General features: G+C 47.0%; 2 protein-coding genes across 4 annotated transcripts in view; one reads left to right on the forward strand and one right to left on the reverse strand.

Annotated features, from left to right (window-relative positions):
* Nucleotides 1-18,939, forward strand: part of LOC134352467 (uncharacterized) — a 192,867-nt gene that overhangs the window by 19,005 nt on the left and 154,923 nt on the right. The gene's annotated exons all lie outside the window — the stretch shown is intronic.
* LOC134352774 (oocyte zinc finger protein XlCOF26-like) overlaps nt 17,266-18,939 on the reverse strand; it is a 2,101-nt gene continuing 427 nt past the window's right edge. Inside the window, exon 2 of one of the 3 annotated variants that reach the window (XM_063060214.1) lies at nt 17,266-18,658. In XM_063060214.1, coding sequence (XP_062916284.1) covers nt 17,772-18,656 — 885 coding nt within the window. In that variant the 5' untranslated portion in view covers nt 18,657-18,658 and the 3' untranslated portion in view covers nt 17,266-17,771. Of the gene's footprint in view, nt 18,679-18,939 lie in introns of all 3 variants that reach the window. The other 2 variants (XM_063060213.1, XM_063060212.1) reach the window with 2 other exon arrangements.

Consider the following 18,939-nt stretch of genomic DNA (forward strand, 5'->3'; position numbering starts at 1 on the left):
CACAGCAGAGGGCCACAACTCACAGTTTTGGTCCCCTAATCTGAGGAAAGACATTCTTGCCATAGAGGGAGTACAAAGAAGGTTCACCAGATTGATTCCTGGGATGGCTGGACTTTCATATGATGAAAGACTGGATGAACTGGGCTTGTACTCATTGGAATTTAGAAGATTGAGGGGGGATCTGATTGAAACGTATAAAATCCTAAAGGGATTGGACAGGCTAGATGCAGGAAGATTGTTCCCGATGTTGGGGAAGTCCAGAACGAGGGGCCACAGTTTGAGGATAGAGGGGAAGCCTTTTAGGACCGAGATTAGGAAAAATTTCTTCACACAGAGAGTGGTGAATCTGTGGAATTCTCTGCCACAGGAAACAGTTGAGGCCAGTTCATTGGCTATATTTGAGAGGGAGTTAGATATGGCCCTTGTGGCTACGGGGGTCAGGGGGTATGGAGGGAAGGCTGGGGTGGGGTTCTGAGTTGGATGATCAGCCATGATCATAATAAATGGCGGTGCAGGCTCGAAGGGCTGAATGGCCTACTCCTGCACCTATTTTCTATGTTTCTATGTTTCTAATATCAGGCTGGTGCTAATTGGAGACAAAAATCTAAAATGATGAGATTTATCCACAGGCGTGACAAGTAGTCTTCCATGGGACACTGAGTTCCAAAGGATGGTGAATCAAGGATACCTTTTCTTCACCCATGCCTTCCTGTTTGCCGGTTTGATTTATCATTTTAAATATTCAGTTCATCCATGTCTGTGCAGGAATTTAACTGTGACTATTTCTGGAGGAGCAGATGAACACACTCAGATCAGATACCGACTGCTTTCATTCCAGGGCCCCCCCACCAATCTGAGTGGGACCTGAATGGCACTGTGATTGAGGACACGAGGTGAAACAGGGATAACATCCCTCAAGCGGTACTGGTGTCAATATCTGTCTGAAGGAGAATAAGCGTAACGTTCGGTTGTCTGCCTCCAGTTATTGCCTCCCCTGTTATGGCTGGAACATGGAGGGGAAGCAACAACATTCAAACTACATTTGGATAACTACCTGGATAGGAGAGGTTTAGAGAGCTCTGGGCCAATTATGGACACCATGGTAGGCAAGTTTCCTTGCTGTTTATTCCATCAGTCTATTGCACACATGCATACACACGTACATATTTGCCATTAAAATAGTTACTCTAGGTGGGAGCTTCGATCTGTAATCCCTCCACCCGCAGACACCACTGACCTCGTGTAATAAAGCACCGGATTAGTTGCAAAGGAAGTGTTTTGACTGCACTGGCCATGATCAAACTGAATTGTACAGCCTATACACAGCCATTTATTGCCAATTCCTGTCTGCGTCTTTAATGCTGCTCTGTGATTTTTGATACAAATAAGTTTGAAGTGATGTATTTTGGAACATCAAACCACTATTGGACTTCTGCTGTGAGTGGGAAGTCACTAGAGAGTGTAATGGCAAAGAGGGGCCTTGGAATGCCAGTGTGAAGATTCTTGAATGCAGTGTCACAGGTAAACAGTGCGGTGAAGAAAGCTATTTAGCACGCTGGTGCTCATCAGTTGAGGAGTGCGGACGTTGTGTTTCAGTTGCTGGTGAGGCTGCACTAAATGAACAGCGTACAGTTTTCATCTGCTATAGGAAGATGTGATTAAACTGGAAAGGGCATAGAAGAGATTTACGAGGATGTTGCCAAGACTAGAGAGCCTGAGTTAGAAGGAGAGTTTGGCCAGGCTTGGCCTTTATTCCTTGGAATGTGGGAGTACGAGGGGTGACCGTTCAGAAATGTTTATAATTATGAGAGGTTTAGGTAACAGACTTTTCCTGTGGGGATGGGAGTCCAGAACTAGCATAGAGTGACAGTGAGAGAGGGAAGGCTGAAAATGTATCCGAGGGTTATTTTATCCGCACGGGGTGATGAGTGTATGGAACAAGCTGTCAGAGGAATGGGCTGATGAGTATAATTTAAGATGCATTTAGATGTGTTGGGCACGTGGCCAAGTGGTTAACTTGTTCGTCTAGTGATCTGAAGGTTGCTAGTTCGAGCCTCAGCTGTGGCAGCGTGTTGTGTCTTTGAGCAAGGCACTTAACCACACATTGATCTAGTGTCTGTGTGAGGAGTGGCGCCCCACACAGACTTCCAATCTGCACCTTGTAAGGCATGAAAATGCCCAACGCAGGCCTCTCATGGTCTGAGTTGACGGCCCTCCCCCTTAGATAGTTACATCGAGGGAAGGGCCAATTTTGGGATTAACTGGGTGGACAGCGTGGTCGGCATGGACTTTTTGGGCCGAAGGGCCTACATCCCATGGTATTGCTCTCCGACTCTGAAGTGGGTCATTCTTCTCCCAGGAAAGGAGCAGTGAAATCAAAATTAAAACACGTAAACACGTTTTGTTTTAACAAGCTGAGAATTACAAGTTCTTTGTCGAGTGGCCTTTCCTGCCAAGTGGAAGTGCCCCAGTTTAACCAGATTGTTCATTTCCATTTTTCTCCATGAACACAATCAGAAAGACTTAACTGGGTCTGGGTTTGATTTTTGTAGATCTGTTTGAAAGACTATGTCTAAGTGTAATATCTTACTTTATTATAGAGAGCCACGTGCATTTTTACTGTGATCAACTAAATTAAATAAAGCACTTTATTGGAGCAAAGTTTTGTCAAGTGGACTAACACACAAAACTCTGGAAGATCTCAGCAGGTCAGGCAGCAAATGTAAAGTCAACATTTTGGCTGAGACCCTTCGTCATCCATCGTTCCTTCCGTGGACAGGGTTAACGAATGAGGAGTGTTTAATGGCTCTGGGCCTGTACTCACTGGAGTTTAGAAGAATGAGGGGGGATCTCATTGAAACCTATTGAAGATTGAAAGGCCTAGGTGGAATGGACATAGAGGGTATGTTTCCTATAGTGGTGTCTTAGGACCAGAGGGCGCTGCCCCAAAATACAGGGCATTCCTTTAGATTAGAGATGAGGAGGAATTTCTTCAGCCAGAGATTGGTGGATCCGTGGAATTCATTGCCACAGACGGCTGTGGGGGTCAAGTCACTGGGCATATTTAAAGTGGAGGTTGATAGGTTTTTGATTAGTAAAGGCATGAAAGGTTACGCGGAGAAGGCAGGAGAATGGGGTTGAGAGGGTTAGTAAATAAGCCATGGGGGAATGATGGAGCAGACCGGATGGGCTGAATGGTCTCGTTCTTCTCCTGTCTCTTAAGGCTAACTGAGGGAGACCTACACTGCGAACTGACCCATGTGTACTGCAGAGCTGGGAGCATCAAGTTGGTGGGCGTACGTGAGAGAGGAGAGGTGTCAGGGTGGAACGGGAGAGATGGTAATGCCCTGAGAGCTGGGAGCGGCAAAACGGGCTCATTCCCTCATCTTAAATGTGTGTCTGAGAGAAACTTTAGTCAGTGGCGGGCTCCTACCCAATGCCAAGCTCTGGGAACGGTTCTTGACCCACTGTGTTCGCCGATCTACACTGCTGTTCAACATTCCCATGTCTCCAATGCGATGAGCACAGCCTAACGTTATGACTGTGGGAAACACGACAGGAATCAGGGATTTGATGAAAAACCAAGGAGAGGGGAGTACAGGGTAGTCTCTTCACACTGGCAGTTGTAAGAATGGAGTACAATTCTCTCTGCTGATGTAAGGGTGTGTGTGTGGTGCAGGTGCGTTCTCCCCACAACCACACGTGTACCCCCTAATTCCTCCCACATTCCAAAGACGCACGGCTAGGGTCGGTGAGTTGTGGGCGTGCTGCATTGGCGCTGGAAGCGTGGCGACACTTGCGGGCTGCCCAGCACCATCCCCGCTGATTTAGTTGACGCTTGCACCACATTTCACTGTATATTACACGGGGCAAAGAAAGCTAATCGAAGATCGTTAATCTTTACCTGTGAGCTGGCACTGCAGAGAGCCCCGAGCATTCCTGCAGCTTACTCTGGAGGAGATGTTGACTCGACTCATTCAGCAATGCAAGGGAAACCCCACACCCCGAAGAAACAGGGTTCAGTCTGGGATCCCCGACTGATTCACACTGGGGTGAGGTCGCTCCCTTGCTCTGTGTATAGGGAGGGTCCACTCTGTCGCCCAACTTCTGACACATTAACTCCAGCATTGAAGTTTACCCTATAACTGAAATTTGAGTCATTGAAAGGAAAAATGCAAATTGGTCCCTGCCTTTTCAGGACTGCAGATAAAGTGGTAAATGTTTAAAGCTGTTCGATCACTTCAGCACATTCAGCTCCCAAGCAGCCATGGAAAACTGCTGTCGCCCAGTCACAAGGCAGGGAATCCCTATTTAAGTACCTCAGGGATGAAGTTATCAGTTCCATTTTTCCTTGGGAGACGTGGGAGACCATATGACCCATTAAGTCCAAGCCAGCTAAGGGAAATCCCATTCCCCAACTAATTTTCCTTGGAACTTATTCTCTTTCCCCATAATCTCATTGACTTCTGCTAGATCCTGTCACCCACCTGCTAATCAGGGAGAATTTACAGTGGCCAGTTAATGTACTGGCCTACGTGGCAAGACATTGGAGCAGCCGGAAGAAACGCACACAGTTACAGGGAGAAGGTGCAGACAACACCAGAGGTCGGGGTTGAGCCTGGGTCGTTGGAGCTGTGCATTCCCGTACCTTCAACAAACTCTTGTGGAAATAAATGTCTACTTACGTGTTTAAATATCCAATTTCTAAATGTTCATTCCACAATGGGAAAAATATCGTAAATGAACAAGACGTTGAATGGAAAGGGATTGTAACCTGCAACTGAGCCATCTCACGTTCATCTTAAACAGCTTCTGACAAGGGACATGTTGGAAACAAAGGAATTTCTGCAGCCAATGGCCGCAGAAGATGTATTGAATCTCTCCATTTCCTCCTTCCCACCGCAAATTAATTTGTAGTTGAGCCTTTCAACCACAGAATCTGATGAGGTGCGAGGGAGAGAGAAGAGTCAAAAGCCCCGCCATCTACTTTGGCATGACCTTGGCAGCTTGTTGTCGATCTGCACTGCACTTTCTCTGTCACTGTAACACTTTATTCTGCAGTCTGTCGCTGGTTCTCCCTTGTACAAACTTGATGTACTTGATTAGTATGACGCTTACCACTGTGTTGAGGTCCAGACCTGTACCATTTACCTACTTGAGGCTAATGCTTTGAAGCAGTGCTGAGGTGACATCTTTCAGAAGAGCCTTTGAATCGAGGCTCTATCTGATGTTCCAGGTGGACACACACATTGTGAAGGTTTTCTGAGGAGTTATCCACCAGTGTTGGCGCGGTTAAGTGGTTAAGGCATTTGTCTGGTGATCTGAAGGTCGTTAGTTCGAACCTTGGCTGAGGCAGCGTGTTGTGTCCTTGAGCAAGGCACTTAACCACACATTGCTCTGCGATGACACCGGTGCCAAGCTGTATGGGTCCTAGTGCCCTTCCCTTGGACAACATCGGTGGCATGGAGAGGGGAGACTTGTAGCATGGGCTACTACTCGTCTTCCATACGACCTTGCCCTGGAAACCCTCCAAGGCGCAAATCCATGGTCTCATGAGAGTAACGGATGCCTATAATCCATCAGTCCTTGTCAGACACCAACCCTAAAGCAGATTATGTTCACACATATGGTGTGTGGGAGCCTGTTCTGTCGAAGTTTGTTGCCCTGCTTGCAATGATTCAATAGAAGCATCGGTGGGTATAAGGACATTTGGTCCCCAAAGCGTACAGCTCTCACTGAAACTGTTACTTGGGCGATCCTTAACCAGCCCGCCATCGGTCCCAAGCAACACACTGCTGGTGAACGCAGCAGGCCAGGCAGCATCTCTAGAAAGAGGTACAGTCGACGTTTCGGGCAGAGACCCTTCGTCAGGACTAACTGAAAGAACAGCGAGTAAGAGATTTGAAAGTAGGAGGGGGAGGGGGAGATCCAAAATGATAGGAGAAGACAGGAGGGGGAGGGATGGAGCCAAGAGCTGGACAGCTGATTGGCAAAGGGGATATGAGAGGATCACGGGACAGGAGGCCCAGGGAGAAGGAAAAGGGGGTGGGGGGAACCCAGAGGATGGGCAAGGGGTATAGTCAGAAGGACAGAGGGAGAAAAAGGAGAGAGAGAAAAAGAATGTGTGTATAAAGATAAATAACGGATGGGTTACAAGGGGGAGGTGGGGCATTAGCGGAAGTTAGAGAAGTCGATGTTCATGCCATCAGATTGGAGGCTACCCAGACGGAATATAAGGTGTTGTTCCTCCAACCTGAGTGTGGCTTCATCTTTACAGTAGAGGAGGCCATGGATAGACATATCGGAATGGGAATGGGACGTGGAATTAAAATGTGTGGCCACTGGGAGATCCTGCTTTCTCTGGCGGACAGAGCGTAGATGTTCAGCAAAGCGGTCTCCCAGTCTGCGTCGGGTCTCGCCAATATATAAAAGGCCACATCGGGAGCACCGGACGCAGTATATCACCCCAGCCGACTCACAGGTGAAGTGATGCAACTACTAGAGCAATGTCTTTTCAAACCCTGGGATATCAGGTTTCAGCTACGGGAGGCTTCCCTGGTTTACTCCTTTCTGTTTCTCCAGTACCTAATTGTTTGTTTCATTAGCAAATATGGAGCTTAGAAAAATAGAGGGCTATGGGTGAAGCCTAGGTAGTCTAAGTTGGGACATGTTCGGCACAGCTTTGTGGGCCGAAGGGCCTGTATTGCGCTGTATGTTTTCTATGTTACTATTAAGATCCTTCCTGCCTTTAGCTCTTAACCACCCCTCCACCTACTGTATTAACTCGCCCCTTTATGGACACTTTTTTAGTTCTCTCCATCGCCTCTCCCCTGTAAAGGAAAACACACTTGTATTCCTACTTCTGCTAGAAAGATCATTGACCTGAAAAGCATCAGCTACCTCTCTCTCCAGCGTGGCTGCCTGACATGTCAAGTCATAGAGCACCACAGCGCAGAAAGAGGTCCCCCAGCCCACCTAGCCGGTGCCGAACTGTTATCCCATCGACCCCCACCTCCATATCCCTCCCATCCACGGACATTGAAATCGGACCCACATCCATCACGTCCACTGGCAGCCCGTTCCACACTCTCACTACCCTCTGAGTGAAGAAATTCCCTCTCGGGTTCCCCGTAAGTATTTCACCTTTCACCCTTAACCTATGACCTTTAGTTCTCGTCTCACCCAATTGCAGTGGGGGGGGGGGAGCCTGCTTGCATTTACCCTATCTATACCTCTCATGGTTTTGTATTCCTCTATCAAATCTCTTCTCATTCTTCTAGTAAAGTCCTAACCCATTCCGCTTTTCCCCATTAACCCAGGGCCTCAGATCCCCGCGGTCCTCGTTCATGTTCCCGCGCCCTTGTCCCGAGCACTTTCTGTTATGATAACAGCGCAGGGGCATCCATGCACTCGGGAGCTGAGGCGAAGGATCAAGAAGAGAGTGAAGAGCACAAGTGGAGGGAATTGGAGACGGAAGGGTTTAGGTGAAGGTTGTTGCCACCAAGAAAATGTCCGTTGCTTTGGTTGCTCCTGAACCTCCGTTCCTTCTCTCCCCACTGTGGTCAGAGCATCCTGGAGGCTCGATCAGACCAGGTACTGATGTTTAAAATTCAGAACATCTCAGCGGAAGCTGCTGCTAGCTTCTAGTCGTCCACCCTAGAAACAGCCCATCGCGTGTACGCTTACCATTAGTAACCCTGCACTCTCCCCATGTTCAAATGCCAAGACTGCGATTTATTTGTCACGTGTAGGAAAAGCGAGGAGGTCCTGAAGAGAGAATTTGGGGGAGTTAGGTAGGTCAGAAAGCTGAAAAGCAGGACCCCCAGGGTAACAAACTCGGGATTACCGCCTGTACCACGCACCGGTGAGGGTAAGCATAGGATAACTTGGCAGGTAAACGCGCGGCTGAGAAACTGGTGCAGGGTGCAGGGTTTCATATTTCTGGATCTTTGAGATCTCCTCTGGGGAAGGTATGACCTGTAGACAAGGGACAGGTTACGGGGACCAATATCCTTGCAGGCAGGTTTGTTAGAGCTGTTGGGGAGGGTTTAAACTAATTTGGCAGGGGAGTGGGAACCAGAGTGATAGAGCTGAGGACAGAGCTGTTTACAAGCAGTGACAGTGTGTAGTGAGACTGGCGGGAAGGACGGGCAGATGATAGGGCAAAATTGCAGTCAGTGGGATGAGCTGCAGTGCGAAAGAGGGGCAAAACTGAAAAGGGAGACGAATACAGGATTGAAGGTGTTATATTTGAATGTGGGGGAAAAGAGGGGAAGACGGAGGGGGAGGGAGGAGAGGAATAAATATATATTTCCTGGAACACGCACCGCAAGGACTCGCCATTCAAGACAGCAGCTCACCAGCGCCACCTTGAGGATGTTTAGGACTGGCGATTAAATGCTGGTTCAGACTGAAAAACCCACATCCCTTGAATGTATCGAAATCTGGAGAGTTACACTGTCACAGACCGATCAAAAACACGGTCCATTTTGATAACACAATACAGGAATTTTTTAAATAATCATCATGGATGCAATGTTGAACTATCCTAAGTGATTGTAAATTTTCAAGACAACTATTACATCACAGTGGGACCATGAAAATTGAACATTGGAATACTGTACACGAACAAAAGCTAGCTGCTTCATTCTGCACGGCTGACGTGACCTAATAATGGTCCTTGCTGGAGCCAATGCCATTTGATACAAATTAATCTGAAATCAACTAACTGTACATCATTGCTCTGCATATTCAGATTTATTTCTCACATCTACATCAAAACATTTCAGTGAAACTGACCGCAATCAGTGCAGATTGGCAACAACATCTCCTCCACAATCTCCATCAGCACAGGCACACCACAGGGCTGTCGACCCTGCTCTACTCACTTGACACATATGACTGTGAGGCTAAGTTCAGCTCCAAAATGATAATTAAGTTTACTGTTGGATCAGAGGTGGTGGCAAATCAGCAACTTGGAGGGAGATTAAAGACCAGATTGACTGGTGCCACAGGAACAATCTCCCACTTAATGTCAGTAAAACCAAGGAGCTGATTGTCGACTACAGGAGCAGGAAACTGGAGGTCCATGAGCCCGTCCTCATCGGGGGATCAGAGGTGGAGAGGCTCGGTAACTTTAAATTAATTGGCGTTATAATTTCGAAGGATCTGCCCTGGGTCCAGCACATAGGTGCCATGATTACAGAGAAAGCATGGCAATGCCTCTACTTTCTTAAAAGTTTGCAAAGATCCAGCAAACTTTGACAAACTTCCAGAGATGCACAGTGGAGAGTATACTGACCAGTTACATCACAGCCAGGTATGGAAACAATAATGTTTGTGAACAAAAAGCCTACCAAAGGTAGTAGATGAAGCCTAGTCCAGCACAGTTGAAGCCTTTGCCACCATTGAGAACATCTATATGGGGCGCTGCCACAGGAGAGCAGCATCTGTCATCAAGGACCGAGGCAATGCTCTCTTCTTACTGCTGGCGTCAGGAAGGAAGTACAAGAGCCTTAGGTCCCACACCACCAGGTTCATGAACAGTTATTGCCCCTCAATCATCAGGATCCTCACCCCAACATTGAACTGATTCCACAACCTACGGGCTCACTTCCAAGGGCTCTTCAACTTGTGTCTCAATATTTATTAGTATTATTTTGTCTTTTTTTTTAATTTGTAGAATTTGTTTGGTTTTTGCACATTGATTGGTTGTCCACCTTTGTCGGTTTCATCAATTCTATTGTGTTTCTTTGTATTTACGGTGAATGCTCACGAGGAAATGAATCTCAGGGTGACACGTATGTACTTTGATAAAAAATTCACTTTGGATTTACTGACCTGCTGAGTGTTGTGACACCACTCAACCAGTATATAGTGACTTTGATCATACTATTAACTTTGAAATGCACCATTTACGTTAACAACCAACAGAGTCTCATGATGTGGTGAGGGCAGCCTGCAAGTGTTGCCACACATTCCGATGCCGACATAGCATGCAATCCAAGAATTATGACTGGAAACTTTATTCTAACCAAGGCACTGGAGGGCCTCAACACTTAGGCAGCGACAATGGAGGGAAATAGACAATTGACCTATTGGGAATTACCTTTCACCTGGGCTCGACAGATCATTGAAAATATTTAAGATGGAGATAGGGAGCTGTTTTAAATATTGTGAAATTGAAAGGGCAGGGGAATGGCACAGGAAAGGAATTGAGGCTGGTGTGGTTTGGCTGTGTTCGTATTGAATGATGCTGCAGAGCCGGGGGTCCTACTGATAGATCTCTGCTCCTATTTTCTTGTGTAATATATTTGCATAAATTGAGACCTGAAAGGAGAACAGAAATAGAAGTAATTTTCAGTCTCACAGGTACCTGATGTGGCCTCCAGTGACTCACAGTTTTTGTTTATCACTGATTTCTGTAGATGTACTGCAGAGAGCACTCTGACCAGCCTGGTAGGAGCGCCAGTACACAAAATCACAAGAGGCTGCAGAAGGGTTGGAGATTCAGCCAATTCCATCATGGGCACTCACTCCCCCCCCCCCCAGGACATCTTTAAAAGGTGGCATCCATCATGAAGGGCCCTCACATCCAAAATATGCCCTCTTCTCATTACCACTATCAGGGTGGAGGCACAGGAGCCCGAAGACACATACTCAACGTTTTACAAACAACTTTGTCCCCTCTGCCATTAGAACTCTGAACCCATGAACACTATCTCACTATTTTGTTCTCTTTTTACTTATTTCTCATTTAAACTTATAGTATTATATATTTCACTGTACTTTTCCACAAAACAACAAATGTCGTAATATATTTCAGTGATAATAAACCTGATTCTGAAAGCGCAGCGGACAAGGGTAAGCATGGTCACAATAATACCCACAATCCCTCACGGCCCAGAAACCACCCTGGACACGACACTCTCGGAGACACCCATACGCTCCTGGGGCTTCAACGGGGGAGGCCCAAGAAGCACAACAGTATTTCTGGAGCTCTTTCGGCCCAAACCCGCTCTGACGATTAAAACTGGCAACTCATTTCGTACGTTTCACTGGAGTCATTCGCGGATTTCTGGGCGCACTGCGCATGTCTGGGGGGGGGGTGCGGGGCGTTCAGCATTCAGCGCATGCGCCGTTGGCCCTTCTGGCTCGCTGCCATTTCCGATTGTCACTATGGCAACGGTTCCCTATTTTAAAACCCGCTCTTTTATGGAGAGCATTGCTATCATGAATACCCAGCCATCTCCCTCAAGCGGCAGAATGAGAACGGCCACGATATTCCCCAATGAAAAGAAGCACCCAGGGTCAAAGGTCCTGGTGTGCTGGTCCTGAGATGGACATGGCAATCCCTGCATTGGCCCTGCAGCACAAGCAGCGACCGGACACCCCTTCCTGGGTTTGCTTTTCCTGATGTCGACTGAATGTTAAAACCTCTCAACCACCTGAGGGGGCTTGGCAATTTTTTTTTTTAAAAAAGCAGCAAAATATCTGGTGACCTATTCTGCCCATCTCAAAGAACGGACAGGCCTTGTATTAAAGTCTCTCGTGGACGCCGTTCAAAGCCACAAGCCATAGTTACAGAATCAGGCCATTCCATCATGTCTGATTTATTAACAGGCTCAGCCCCATTCTCTTGCCTCTCCTCGTAACCTTTGACACCTTTACTAATCAAAAACCTATCCACCTCCCCTGTAATGTGCCAAACACTCTTTATGACCCCATCTACCTGTGATGTCACTTTCAGGGAATTATTGAACAGTATTCTCAGATCCCTCTGTTCTCCTGCATTTCTCAGAGCCCTACCATTCACCATGTAGCACCTACCCTGCTTTGTCCTTGCCAAGTGCAACAATTCACACTGGTCTGCATTAAATTCTGTCTGTTATTTTACAGCTCGTTTTCCCAGTTGGTCCAGGTCCCACAAGGTTTGAGAGGCTTCCTTGCTGTCCACTATCCTCCCCCAATCGTGGTGTCATCCACAAATCTGCTGATCCACTGTACCACATTATCATCCGGATCATTGATATAGATAACACACCAACCCCAGCAGCACGCCACCAGTCACAGGCCTCCAGTCAGAGAGGCCGCTATCCACAACCACTCTCTGGCTTCTTCCACAAAACAAATACTCAATCCAGTTTACTACTTCATCCTGAACACCAAGCAAATTAATCTTCCAGACCAGCCTCCCATGCAGGTCTTTGTCAAAAACAACGTCCACTGCCTCTCCTTCCTCACATTTCCTCATAAGGGGAGCATGCCTTATGAGAATAGGTTGAGTGAACTCGGCCTTTTCTCCTTGGAGTGACAGAGGATGGGAGGTGACCGAGGTGTACAAGATGATGAGAGGCATTGATCGTGTGGATAGTCAGAGGCTTTTCCCCAGGGCTGAAATGGCTACCAGAAGAGGGCATAGTTTTAAGATGCTTGGAAGCAGGTACAGAGCAGATGTCAGTGGTAAGTTTTTTTACGCAGAGAGTGGTGAGTGTGTGGAATGGGCTGCTGGTGGCGGTGGTGGAGGCGGAAACGATAGGGTCTTTTAAGAGACTCCTGGATGGCTACATGGAGCTTAGAAAAATAGAGGACTATGGGTAACCCTAGGTAATTTCTAAGGTAGGGACATGTTCGGCACAGCTTTGTGGGCCAAAGGGCCTGTATTGTGCTGCAGATTTTCTATGTTTCTATAACCTCCTCGAACAACTTCCTAAGATTGGTTAGACACTACCCACCATGCACAAAGCCATGTTAACTATCCCGAAGATAGCCACTTTATCTCAGAATCAGGTTTATTATCACCGGCATGTTTCGTGAAATTTGTTAACTTCTAATCTTTCTTCTAATATTTGTATATCTGTGCACTTGTAATGCTACTGTGACACTGTAATTTCCTCTGGGATCAATAAAGTATCTATCTAATCGGGCCCTGCCGATCCAAGTTCTAATATATCCTGTCTCTTAGAATACCTTCCAATAACTCATCCATTACTGATGTCAGACTCACTGGCCTACTGAGGGTCAGTAAAAGGGTTAATGACCTAAGTAGCTAACTTGCATTTTTCGATTTGAAATTATAACCCAATGTCTTAAGCTTGGACCTGCAGAAAGCAGTCTTTCATAATCATGATGCAGCACTGATTGCAGATAGCCGTAAAGAAACATGCAGTCATTGGTTGTTCTATGATTAAAAGTATCTTGTGCGATGGATGAGGTTGTGTACTCCTGGTTATGTACGTCTGCTTGTGTGACACAATCACTGGCATGCCAGTATTGGCCTGTTCATCATTATAGATATATGCCGAAATTGCCCCGTAACTCTGCTGCGAGCTCTCCATGATATCATGCTGAATAAAGGCAACACCACCTGAGGTCTGGTCTCGAGAGTCGTTTTTCTTCGTCACCTGTAGTTTCCCAGACTATTCTAAGAGCCTTTCTTGAACAACCACACAGTATTAGCTGCTCTCCAGTCCTCCGGCATCTCACCCGTGGCAAAGGATATCTTAAATATCTCTGCCAGGGCCCCTGCAATTTCTGCACTTGCCTCCCACAATGTCCAACGAGACACCTTGTCGGGCCCTGGGGTTTTATCTGCCCTAATTTGCCTCAAGACCCCAAGCATCTCCTCTTCTGTGGTCCAGATACAGTCTATGAACATACTGCTGTCTAGCCTCAGTTCTACAAACACTGTGTCTCTCCTGAATAAATTCAGATACAAAAAAAAATCCATATAAAATTTCCCCATCTCTTTCGGCTCCATGCATGGTGTAAGTCGATGGTTAATGCTACTCTGGTTCACCAACAATTCTCTTTCTCAGCCTGCAATCTGGTGAACTTCACTGGGGATGGTCCAGGGGGCACAATTTCACGATCAGAGGTTGGGCGTTATCAATAGAGATGAGAAATGTCTTCACACGGATTAAAGTGGGGAGGGACAGTCTCAGACTGAGTGGACGCTCTCACTGCATGGAAGGGAGGTGCAGGCAGATGCGTTCTCTGTTTCCAAAGGGAATTGAAAGGATGGAGAGGGCAGAGAGAAAACAAGAATCACATTAGTTTTCAAACAACGGCAGGACTGAGACCAACTATTGCAAAGAGTGGCTGCACGGCCACCTCCTGACCATGAGAACAGAATGAAGCCATTCTGCTCACCGAGCTGCACACCATTCCAGCAGGGCTGATTTACTTTCCTTCTCAACCCTGGTCTTCAGCTTTCGCCCCATAACTTTTGGCACCCTGACTAATCAAGAACCGATCAACCTCTGCTTTAAATATAGCCAATGACGGCCTCCACAGCCGTCTGTGGGCAAAGAATTGCACAGATTCGCCAGCCTCTGGCTAAAGAAATTCCTCGTCGCTGTTTTAAAGGGACGTCCCTCTATTCTGAGGCTGTGCCCTCTGTTTCAGTATTAACCCCCTCCAGCAGGAACACTCATTCACAGGCATCAAGGCTGAGTTGTGAGCTCACGCCAATGCCTTCACCTCATATCCCTTAATCTCAATGGGTACATTTACTGTCAGAGAAATGTATACAATATGTATCCTGAAACTTTCTTTGCAAACATCCATGAAAACAGAGGAGTGCCCCGAATAATGAATGATAGTTAAATGTTAGAACCCTAAAGCCCCCCCCAGCTCCCCCCTCCCATGCACAAGCAACAGCAAAGCAATGACCCCCCCAACACTCCCCAAGCACTCAAGCATGCAGCAAAGCATCCAAAAAGACACAGACTTGCAGTACCCCAAAGACTACTCGTTCACCCAGTAATTCGACATTTCACAGGCTCTCTCTCTCTCTCCCCCTAATAAGGGGAAAACAGGTGTCCCCGTTTCACAGTGCAAGGGAGGCATAACAAACAACTCACTGATTTATGGCATTGAAGGTCTGCTGCGTCACTTTTTCTGAGCTCTGTGCCCAAAGAGCTCAGTTTCTCCGGGCACACAGCCAGCAGCCAGCTCACTGCTTTCGACCTTCCGTGTTCTTCCGCAACACATCAGGTGGCGGCACCAGCCTCGAATCTGCCCGGCTCCAGAGCCATGAAAATCCGGAACCCTGAAGGCGCGCTAGTCTTCCAGCGTGAGGCCTTGAGAGCGGGACCCATTCCCGCAAAGAACCAAAGTCAGAGTGTACCTCCAAGTCAGGGTCTTTCACTTAACAAACATATTAATCTGTGGTCGCTCCATTAGATACACCTGCTCATTAATGCAAATATCTACTTAGCCAATCATGTGGCAACAATTCGAAGCATAAAAGCATGCAGACGTGGTCAAGAGGCTCAGTTGTTGTTCAAACAGACAGAATCAAGAAGAAATGAGATGTAAGTGACGTTGACCATGGAATGACTGTTGGTGCCAGACAGGGTGGCTTCAGTATCTCAGACACTGCTGATCTCCTGGGATTTTCATGCACCCCAGCCTCTACAGCAGGGGTTCCCAACCCAGGGTCCACGGACCCCTTGCTTAATTGTTTTGGTCCATGGCATAAAAATGGTGGGGAAACCCTGTTGTATTTCATACACAGAATGGTGCGAAAAACAAACAAAAAATAATCTGTGGGTGAAAATGCCTTTTTTGTAATGAGAGAGGTCGGAGGACAATGGCCAGACTGGTTCAAGCTGACAGGAAGGTGACAGTAACTGAAGTAACCCCGCGTTACAACAGTGGTGTGTAGAAGAGCATCTCCGAATGCATGACACTTTGAACCTCGAAGAAAACGGGCGACAATGGCAGAAGGCCAAGTGGGTTCTACAAACCCCATTTCCAAAAAAATTCGGATATTTTCCAAAATGCAATAAAAACAAAAATCTGTGATATGTTAAGTCACGTGAACCTTTATTTAACTGACAAGAGTACAAAGAAAAGATTTTCAATAGTTTTACTGACCAACTTAATTGTATTTTGTAAATATACACAAATTTAGAATTTGATGGCTGCAACACACTCAACAAAAGTTGGGACAGAGTTAAAATAAGATTGTAAAGTGCACAGAATATTCAAGTAACACCGGTTTGGAAGACTCCACATTAAGTAGGCTAATTGGTAGCAGCTGAGGTATCATGACTGGGTATAAAAGTAGCGTTCATCAAAGGCTCAGTCTTCGCAAGCAAGGATGGGTCGTGGCTCACTCCTTTGTGCCAAACTTTGTGAGAGAATTGTTAGTCAGTTCAAAAGGAACATTTCTGAACACAAGGTTGCAGAGAATTTAGGTCTTTCAACATCTACAGTACATAATATTGTGAAAAGATTCAGAGAATTCAGAAACAGCTCAGTGCGTAAAGAGCAAGGTCGGAAACCACTGTTGAATGCGCGTGATCTTCAAGCCCTCAGGCGGCACTAAGAAACCGTTATGCTACTGTGACAATTATAGCCACCTGGGCTCGGGAGTACTTCGGAAAACCATTGTCACTCAACACAGTCTGTCGCTGCATCCAGAAATGCAACTTGAAACTGTATTACGCAGGGAGGAAGCCATACATCAACTCTATGCAGAAACGATGGCGAGTTCTCTGGGTCCGAGCTCATCTCAGATGGACCGAAAGACTGTGGAACCGTGTGCTGTGGTCAGGTGAGTCCACATTTCAGCTAGTTTTCAGAAAAAACAGGCGTCGAGTTCTCCATGCCAAAGATGAAAACAACCATTCAGATTGTCATCAGCGAAAGGTGCAAATGCCAGCATCTGTGATGGTATGGGGGTGCATCAGTGCCCACGGTGTGGGTGAGTTGCATGTATGTGAAGGTACCATTGACTCTGAGGCGTGTATTAGGATCTTAGAGAGACATATGTTGCCATCAAGGCGACGTCTCTTCCCGGGACATCCATGCTTATTTCAGCAGGACAATGCCAGACCACATTCTGCACGGGCTACAACTGCGTGGCTTTGTAGACACAGAGTGCGTGTGCTTGACTGGCCTGCTGCCAGTCCAGATCTATCTCCTATTGAAAATGTATGGCGCATCATGAAGAGGAGAAACAGACAACGGAGACCATGGACTGTTGAGCAGCTGAAGTCTTGTATCAAGCAAGAATGAACAAAATTTCCAATTGCAAATCTACTACAATTAGTATCCTCAGTTCCAAAACAATTAAAAAGTGTTATTAAAAGGAAAGGTGATGTAACACAATGGTAAACATGCCTCTGTCCCAACTTTTGTTGAGTGTGTTGCAGCCATCAAATTCTAAATTTGTGTATGTTTACAAAATACAATTAAGTTGGTCAGTAAAACTATTGAAAATCTTTTCTTTGTACTTTTGTCAGTTAAATAAAGGTTCACGTGAATTAACATATCACAGATTTTTGTTTTTATTGCATTTTGGAAAATATCCCAACTTTTCTGGAAATGGGGTTTGTAGTTCTGTACATAACAAAGTGGCAGCCGAGTGCATTTCTTCATTAAAATTCACCCAAAATCAGTCCCCACCCAGGACCATCTCAGCACTGTGCTCCTGAAGGGTCTGGCTCCAGACAGCCAGATGCCCCAGCAGCAGAGAAGTTCCATCCTCCCTCAATTTCTCCATCAGTAGTGTTCAAAATCATTTTCAATTTAATCTTCAAATTCACACTGAAATTGACTGAACTGCAATCAAATGATCCTCTAAATAATTAAACCGGATGGAGTACAAGCCCCGTTAGTAATTCGATAACACACTGAGTGTTCGGGACGAAGGGGATTTATTCGGCATTAAACACCCGCCCGGCTACACAATGAATGGATCCAACCTGGGTACTGTACACGGTCCAGACCTGGATGTGATTATCAGGAGCAACAACAAGTCACTTGTGAATTCGCCGGTGTGTCCGCAGGTTAGACGAATGGCTGAACCCCTTTCCGCACTCGGGACAGACGTACGGCCTCTCTCCAGTGTGAACCCGCTGATGCGTCAGCAAGGACGAGGAGCGGGTGAACCGCTTCCCACACTCGGAGCAGACAAACGGCTTCTCCCCCGTGTGCACTTTCAGGTGCTTCCTCAGGTTAGTCGACTGACCAAATTCCTTCCCGCACTCGGAGCAGGCGAACGGCCTCTCCCCCGTGTGGACCCGCCGGTGCTTCCGCAGATTGGTCGACTGGCTGAACTCCTTCCCGCACTCGGAGCAGGCGAACGGCTTTTCCCCGGTGTGAATCCGCTGGTGGATCAGGAGGGAGGACGAGCGGCTGAAGCCCTTGCCGCACTCGGAGCAGGTGAACGGCCTCTCCCCGGTGTGGACCCGCTCGTGAGTCAGCAGAGAGGACGAGCGGGTGAATCCTTTCCCGCACACGGGGCAGTTGATGGGCTTCTCCCCGCTGTGAAGCTGCTGGTGTTTCTGCAGCTCTGACGGCAGAGGGAAACCCTCTCCGCAGGTGGTGCAGGTGAACAGCCTCTCCCTGGCGTGGCTGCGGCGATGGATCCCCAGCTGGGTGAGGTAATTGAAGCCCTTTCCGCAATCTCCACACTTCCACAGCTTTTCCCCAGTGTGTCTCCGCTGATGTTTCAGCAACTCGGACGCCCGGCTGAAGCCTTGCCCACACTCCGAGCACATGAACCATTTCTCCCCGCTGTGGATTGTGCTTTCCGCTTCGGTGCTCAAGGGCTCCGCGCACTCGGATTGCGATGGAGCGAGTGATTCTGGCAGGCCCTCTTTCGGTCTTTGGCTGGATTTCCCCATTTGTGGATCCTCCATTACTAATACCTTGTAAAAAGAACTTTAAACAGTGAAAAGGGAAGTGAGGGGAAGCGCTTACATAAATGACACTACATAAACCACAGCCTTCAAACACTATCCACGCACAACCTCTAGCAGGGTCTTAATTACTCATTGGAACATCCTAACCTCATAACATATCCCACTAAATAAATTGTTACATTAAAATTAAAAAAAAATAACAACCGATAGATTAGCGTCCGGGCAGTTATTTAGATAAACCAGTGGATGAAAGCATCACGCGACTATTTAACCGAATGAA

This window comes from Mobula hypostoma, chromosome 10 (assembly GCF_963921235.1).
Source record: "Mobula hypostoma chromosome 10, sMobHyp1.1, whole genome shotgun sequence".
NCBI lineage: Eukaryota > Metazoa > Chordata > Chondrichthyes > Myliobatiformes > Myliobatidae > Mobula > Mobula hypostoma.